General features: G+C 58.3%; 1 protein-coding gene across 1 annotated transcript; it reads right to left on the reverse strand.

The window, feature by feature from the left end:
• Window positions 1–3,635: 3,635 nt before the first annotated feature.
• FOXA2 (forkhead box A2) lies at window positions 3,636–6,722 on the reverse strand. The gene is made up of 2 exons (XM_049869677.1): window positions 6,601–6,722; window positions 3,636–5,589 (listed from the first exon to the last, which is right to left on the reverse strand). The coding sequence occupies exons 1-2, from the start codon at window positions 6,685–6,687 to the stop codon at window positions 4,282–4,284; spliced, it is 1,395 nt and encodes a 464-aa protein (XP_049725634.1). The 5' UTR covers window positions 6,688–6,722; the 3' UTR covers window positions 3,636–4,281.
• Window positions 6,723–7,003: the final 281 nt, after the last annotated feature.

Below are 7,003 nucleotides of genomic sequence, written 5' to 3' on the forward strand. Positions count from 1 at the left end.
ACCAGTTGTTTTCCGACACCGCGCCTCCCGGCGGGCGGAGGATAAACACAGTCTGTACTGTTCTGTGCTTCGAACTCGCATCCTAGGGCTCCACAGCGCGCAAGTCTAGCGCTCCAGAGCGCGCCTCTGCCAGGGCCAGCGGCGGCAAGGGGACCCCTAGGAAAAGAGTCGACTCGGTTGCAGGGAAAATTAGGTTATAAATGACCTGGCGACCCGTTTCCGTCTTTTCATTGTGTTCCCAGCTCTTAACCCAGAAACCTCAAGAACGCCTGCGACCGTGCGCGGCTGTGCCTATGGGCCACCAGATGCTGCCTGGAGCGAGAGTGAACGTTCTCCCTATTCTGGGAAAGGGAGATTTCCAAACGCAGCGGCTTTCAGGCAGTGTGCACCATGTGACCCCGCGTGGCGCCGACCCACCATCGCAGCGGCCTGACCCGTGCCCGGGGAGGCGCCACACTGGACGCCACCCGGTGCGTGTTGTGGGGTGGGCGCTGCGACACTCGGGCCTTTGCCTCTCGGGCCACCCGGCACCACGCAGGCAGTTTCCTGCTGACCCCCACCCCAGACTCTAAGTCCAAAGGCGCGTTTCCTCCCACCCTGCCACTGTCCTTGGGAAGCAAGCGGCCTTCAGATCTACTCCCCGGCCCCCGAACAGCTGCAGGGATCTGTCCTGGCTTTCGGTAGCAACCTCCTCAGCCTTGGGGCCCCTCTAAATGCCTCTCCAACTGTGCTTCGATACTAGACTCAGTCTGAGTTTGTAATTCTTTGCCCCCTCATCCTCCCACACCTTCATTCTCTAAAATCCCCAGCAAAAGGTAATCCTCCACCCTCCACGCCACAGGTTCCTCACTGGTTTAGTAAGAAATACCCCCTCCTCCCCACCCAACCCGGCATTGGAGCCCCAGGAAGGGTGAAACACTGGCGAGAGGCGGGGAGGAGCACAGACGCTGCCGCGGGAGCTGGGTGCGGGCCCGAGTGGGCGCGCTCCTACCTGCGCAGGGTGGCGGCGGCGGCGGCGACCGTCCAGCGCTTGGAGGGAGGAGGCCGACTGCTCCGAGCCGAGGCATCCCGGCATTTATTTGAGCTCAAACCGAGCGACTGTTGACTTTAGCACACAAAGCAAAGATTTCACTGCCCGCTAGTTTAAAAATGAATATTTTACCAAGATATCGATCAGCGTTATAAAATTCAGTTGAGTACAATGGGATCCCAGCAAAAAAAGGGGGGGGATAATAAAGGAGGGGGAGGCAATATAATATCTGTGCAAATTTGCTGAAGTGTGACGTGGCATGGAAAGTTTACCCTCCTGGAATTCGGATCTAGAGTGTTTTTTTCGGTTGTTTACTGACTTTGTTTATTCACAGATCACGGTTGCTTAAACCCGCGCGCAGAAGGAGCAGGGTAAAGGAAGAAAAAGCAAGGAGGGGGAGGAGAAAGGCTGCTCCCCACAACACGTAGACCTGGGGCGGCGGGCGGCGGGCGAGCGGTGTGCTAGTCGGCGGAGCAGGGGGGAGGGCCAGGGCCTCGGGGAGGGGGAGCAAAAGACGACACTGGACTCGCAGAAAAGCTCCGAAAGCGTCCCGCTCCCCGCTAGCCTTTTAATGTATTCGGACAGAACTGTATCTTATCGGTCCGGATCAGTTGAGGGGGGTGCGCTAAGTAGTTTAAAACGACCCTGGCACAATGGGCGTACGATAGGAAACATAGCAGGTTAGAGCAGCGCTTTCAGCGCCCATTGTCCCCCTCAGTCCCCGGGCCTGCCTCTAGGCTCCTTCGCCACGGGAGCCTTTTATGTGGTAATGAAACACATTTCAGGCCGGGCTCACGACGTGTGTGTCCTCGCCAGGGGGAGAAATGGCCCTGATTGCTGGCCGCAGCCTCCGGATTCCTCCCCCCCCCCCATTTCTCTTCCTTGTGTTCTGCGGGACAATGTGGCCAGCTAAGAAGGGATTTGGAGGGGTGAGGGGAGGAGATGAGGCGCAAACCCCCTTCAAGCGCATGGGAAGGCCAGGGTTTGGGAAGGCAGAGACCCTGCAAGGTGGCAGAGGGCTATGGAGAGGCGGTCTCCAGGGCTGGGGTGCAGCGGGAACCCTCCAGGTTCGGATGGTTGAGAAGCCCAAAGACCTAGAAAGGGGAACAGGAACATGGGCACAGGAACCTGAGGCAAAAAGTCCTGGCCTCGAGACCTGCGAGCTAGCTGAGAGCACGGGAGGAGCCCCTGTTTCGCAGGGCACTGACTGCCACTGGCTCCTTCCCTCGCCCGGCCAGCTTGCAGCCCAGCAAATGCCCAGGGCAAAGCCAACGCCGGCTCCCCTCGGCGCAGGGCCCTGCCTGCAGGGGCTTCCATGGCTGTTGCTTGCAAATTTAAGACCCCTAGGAGGTCTGGAAGAGGCAGCCGGATGTGTAAGAGTTTATTCTGGGTCTTTATCCTTTTGGATTCTCCTTTAAGACTCACGAAATACCCACTCATCCCCTAGGTGCTCACCCCCAGCTTGCCAGCCTGACCTTCCTGGGAGGACAGGATGTTTTGCAAAGGCACAAGGGTGTGGGGAGGGGGAAGGGGAGCAAGTCACCAGGCCCTGGGATCTGGCTACGCTGCTCATAGCCTCGTGAAACCGGTGCCTGAAACCTCCCTGACCTCCACCCACCCTCACAGATACCTTATTTTCGAAAGGAGATTTGGCTCATCACTCTGACCTATGTTTTAACATCAATTTCAGAAGAAAGCCTTCTACATGTTTCCCCAGACCAGGTGGTGGAGGGCTTGCTACCAGCAGCCTCACTACTTCCGGGCTGCAGCAAGACTAGCAGGACACCTGGGTGAGGGAGGGAAGTGGAGGGTCAGGGGGAGTAGACAGAGGACTGAGGCTGTGGGGTTCAGGTGGGGTCTCCACAGGAGGATGAAGGAGCACAGAGAAGCAGTGGTGAAGAGGCAAAGCGCTGCACCAGGAGTTTGCAAACCCAGTGTAGGCCACTCACTTGAAGGGAGGCCTGAGATTGGACTGGCAGCCGAAACACATGCAATCCAGACTTCTCCCCAGAAAAGAAACCCTGGGGCCTTAACACCAGTATACCTTCAAACGGTCCAGTGGAGCCCTCCCTGTGGAGAACTCAGATTTGTGGAGAGGGGTTTTCTCCAGGCTTTTAAAAACAAGCCTGCATCAACCCCAGGACAGTCCATCCATTTGAATGTAGTTTACCTCAGAATGTAAAAGGAACCGTAAAGAACACTGAGCTCTGGTTGATGGTACACATGCTAAAGGGTTACCGGACAAGTATACTAATGTCTGCAACTTTGAAATGAATTAAAAAAAAAAAAAGTAAGATGCCTTGATTGACGGAGGGGTGAATAGCTGGGCAGTTACATGACAGAGCAAGTATAGAGAAACACTAACTGTAGAGCTGGGAAGATGGGTCAGTGCGTGTTCACTGTAAAGTTTTTTCAACTTTGCTATGTCTGAAAATGTTAAAGATCGAATGTTGGGAAAAACAGCACACCCCCAATAAAATAAAACCTGCAACTAGCCAGAGCCTCCCTACCTCTTCCTCTAAATAATTTCCAGACCTGTTTGTTTTAAGTCAGCCAAAGGGGGAAGAATAACCTTGAGGAAAAGATTCAAGGGATAAAACTGGTAATAACACTTTAATATAGATTTGTGGCTCTCTGGCCCGATGGCCAAAATACACATTTATTAGCCATAAATAAAGCACACAGAAACCATAAATTAATCAGACCCCAGACCTGGATTTCACCGTGTCAAGAATGGGAATGCATTTTTGCTTTTTCTTGGTCATTTACAACAGGCCCTTACATCATTTTTTTTTTTTTAAACAATAGTACAACTCTGGTTCTCTGTTAAAACTACGTGGTTTTACACCGAGTCACTCACACAATTTTTTTTTTTAAAGTAAGACTTGCCTGCAATGACAGCAATGGAGGACAACAACGACAACAAAAAGTCAATCTGCAGGCGCTTAAAGAAGCAGGAGCCTACACAGTAGTGGAAAACGGAAGGTATTTTGTTTTTTTGTTTTTTTTTTAGTTTTTATCTTTTCCCCTTTCCCTCCTTATATGGAATGATAGGTATCCCTTTGGCCCATCTGTTTGGGAGGGAAGGGCTGCGGAGGGTGAGGGGAGGCTGTTGTCCTGGGGTGAGGGGTGTAATGGATTCCTTCCCCACCCACCTGTCCAACACCTCCTCCCCAAAGTCTCAACCCCCTTTCATCCTTTTCCTATCCTTGCTCCTGGGCTGCCACAGCCAACCAGGCCTGCGGCCCTTCTTAAGAGGAGTTCATAATGGGCCGGGAGTACACCCCCTGGTAGTAGGAGGTGTCTGCGGCCAGAGGTGAGGCATCCAGGCCCGCTTTGTTCGTGACCGGGCCCATGGCCAGGCTGCCAGGCATGGGAGAACCGTAGCCGGGGTAGTGCATCACCTGTTCATAGGCCTTCAGGTCCATTTTGTGGGGCTGGTGGTGGTGGTGGCTGTGGTGGTGTTGTTGCTCCGAGGACATGAGGTTGTTGATGGAGAAGGGGTGGTTGAAGGCATAGTGGTGTTCCGGCTTAAGGTGGGCCTCGGGGGGCAGGCCCGGATGATGGGGCGGGCCCAGCAGGTGGGCTGCGGCCTGCTGCTGCTGCTGCCCTGGTGAGGGCGCTGGCTCCGGGGGGCTCAGCGCTGCGGCCGGCGTCCCCTTTAGCTCCCCCAGGGCCCCTCTCTTGTGCTCCTGGCATGGGGAAGCGCTCGAGTGGGGCGACTCGGTGCCCGCCGGAGTCTCGGAGGCCGGCCCGGCGGCCTCCCCAAGCTGACCCTGAGAGGCTTGGGTCCCGGCGGCCGCCTTCTTGCTCCCACCCGACGCGCCCGCGGCCTCCTTCAAAGCCAGCTGCTTCTCGCACTTGAAGCGTTTCTGGCGGCGCAGGTAGCAGCCGTTCTCGAACATGTTGCCCGAGTCAGGATGCAGGGTCCAGAAGGAGCCTTTGCCGGGCTTGTCGGGCGAGCGCGGCACTTTGAGGAAGCAGTCGTTGAAGGAGAGCGAGTGGCGGATAGAGTTCTGCCAGCGCTGCTGGTTCTGCCGGTAGAAGGGAAAAAGGTCCATGATCCACTGGTAGATCTCGCTCAACGTCAGCATCTTGTTGGGGCTCTGCTGGATGGCCATGGTGATGAGCGAGATGTACGAGTAGGGCGGCTTGGCGTGCGTGTAGCTGCGCCGGTAAGTCTTGGGGTCGCGCGCGCGGCTCAGGCCGGCCTGCCCGTACATGGGGCTCATGGAGTTCATGTTGGCATAAGGGGCCAGGCCGCCCATGGCTCCAGCCGCTTGCCCACCGAGCGGACTCAGGCTTGGACTCAGGTGCGGCCCCATGCCCGCCACGCCGGGCGCCCCGGCCGAGCCGCCCATGCCCGCCATGGCGCCCGCGCCGGGGGACATGCCTGCCAGGGACGGGCTCATGCCGGCGCCCACGTACGAAGACATGTTCATGGAGCCGGTGCTCATGTTGCCGGAGCCGCTGCCCATGGCGGCCGCCGACATGCTCATGTAGGTGTTCATGCCGTTCATCCCCAGGCCGGCGTTCATGTTGCTCACGGAGGAGTAGCCCTGCGGATACAGCCGGGAGGGTGGCGCACAGGTTAGCACCGCAGCTCCAGCGTGCCCTGACCTCCCAACCTCCCGCTAGCGGGGGCCCCCGTCTTGGGGAGGCCTCCGGAAGCCCTTCTCTCGGGTCGCCGTCCCAGGCGCCGAGTCCCTTGCCTCAGCGCGCGCCGGGATCACCCTTGGGGAAGTGCTGAGCCGGCTACTGCTCTGTGCTGGCGGACCTTTCCTAGCCCTTCTGCGCCTCGCCCAGATTCTACAACAGGGGTCCTCAGGAGCACGCCCAAGCCAAGCATCCGAGATCTCTCCCCGCCCCAGAGACTCTCAAACTCTCCCGCCAGCAGAGAGAACCGGGGCCCCGGCCCGGAATTTCGGGAAGCCACCTTCGGCTCCAGTGAACGACCTGCGGGACACAGCACAGGGCTCCAGGGGCGGCCTCGAGCGGAGACTGTCCCAGGCGCCCCTCGGCCCGACCTTCCTCCCGGGGCCCCCTCCCTGGGCCGGGGGAACTGAAACGCAGTGCCTGCGTGGAGTCTGGGGCTAGCCCGAGTCATTGGACGGGGGTATAGTGGGGACCACGAACTGAACAACACGCGGCTGGGCTTTGGAGCCACGAACTTTCCTTTTTTGTTCCTGCTTCTTTGCCTCTTTGCTCTGCCTCTCTCCCCAGCTCCTACCCTCCTTCTCCACTCAGTTCCCCACCCCCTCTCCGGCCGACCTCCCAACCCCTCCCCAGCCGCGCGCTGCCAAACAGAACTCTGTTAGGATAGTGTGTGGCTCGGCCACGAAGAGGATTTGGAGGCGCCGCAAGTCAATATTTGATCACAAAGTTAATATTATCTCAAGGCTAACAGTGTGTCGTATAAAAAAGAGACCCATTTGAGTCGAACGAGGGAGGTAAAGGAGGGTGCCCAGAGCAGCTGGGGGCGGGGGCTGGGGCCAGCGGGGAAGCGGTTCCGAGTTGGGGAACGCGCACACGCCGCCGCCCCGCTGCTCGCTGGACGAAGCAGTGCCTACCTCGGGCTCGGCATAGTAGCTGCTCCAGTCGGACGGCTCGTGCCCTTCCATCTTCACCGCTCCCAGCATACTGGAAGCCGAGTGCATGGCAGTTTAAAATTTAACAGCCACAACAAACGACCAAGCAGTCCCCCGCACCCCCACCCTCTTTAAAAAAAAAAAAATCAGCGCGGCACCGTCCCTCCCTCCCTCCTGTTGTTCCTTGCTCGCGGCTCCACTCCCTCTCTCCGCGGCCGGAGGCGGTAGTTGGACGTGGGCGGGAGGAGGGGGCCTCGCAGGGGCGGAGGCCGAGCCGAGCCCCGCTGCTGGGAGGGAGCGCCCGCCGCCGCCGCCGCTGCGCTCGCAGGCTGCCGGGTGGAGGCCGAGTGGGCAGTGCCGCCCAGCTGCCTGGAGGCGGCGGGAA

The sequence above is a fragment of the Elephas maximus genome, chromosome 25 (genome assembly GCF_024166365.1).
Source record: "Elephas maximus indicus isolate mEleMax1 chromosome 25, mEleMax1 primary haplotype, whole genome shotgun sequence".
NCBI lineage: Eukaryota > Metazoa > Chordata > Mammalia > Proboscidea > Elephantidae > Elephas > Elephas maximus.

Coding starts and splice junctions, on each gene's coding strand:
- FOXA2 (XM_049869677.1), bottom strand. CDS start 6,687: ATGCACTCGGCTTCCAGTATGCTGGGAGCGGTGAAGATGGAAGGGCAC. Junction 5,590..6,600: donor GCTACTATGCCGAGCCCGAG/GTAGGCACTGCT, acceptor CTGTATCCGCAG/GGCTACTCCTCCGTGAGCAA.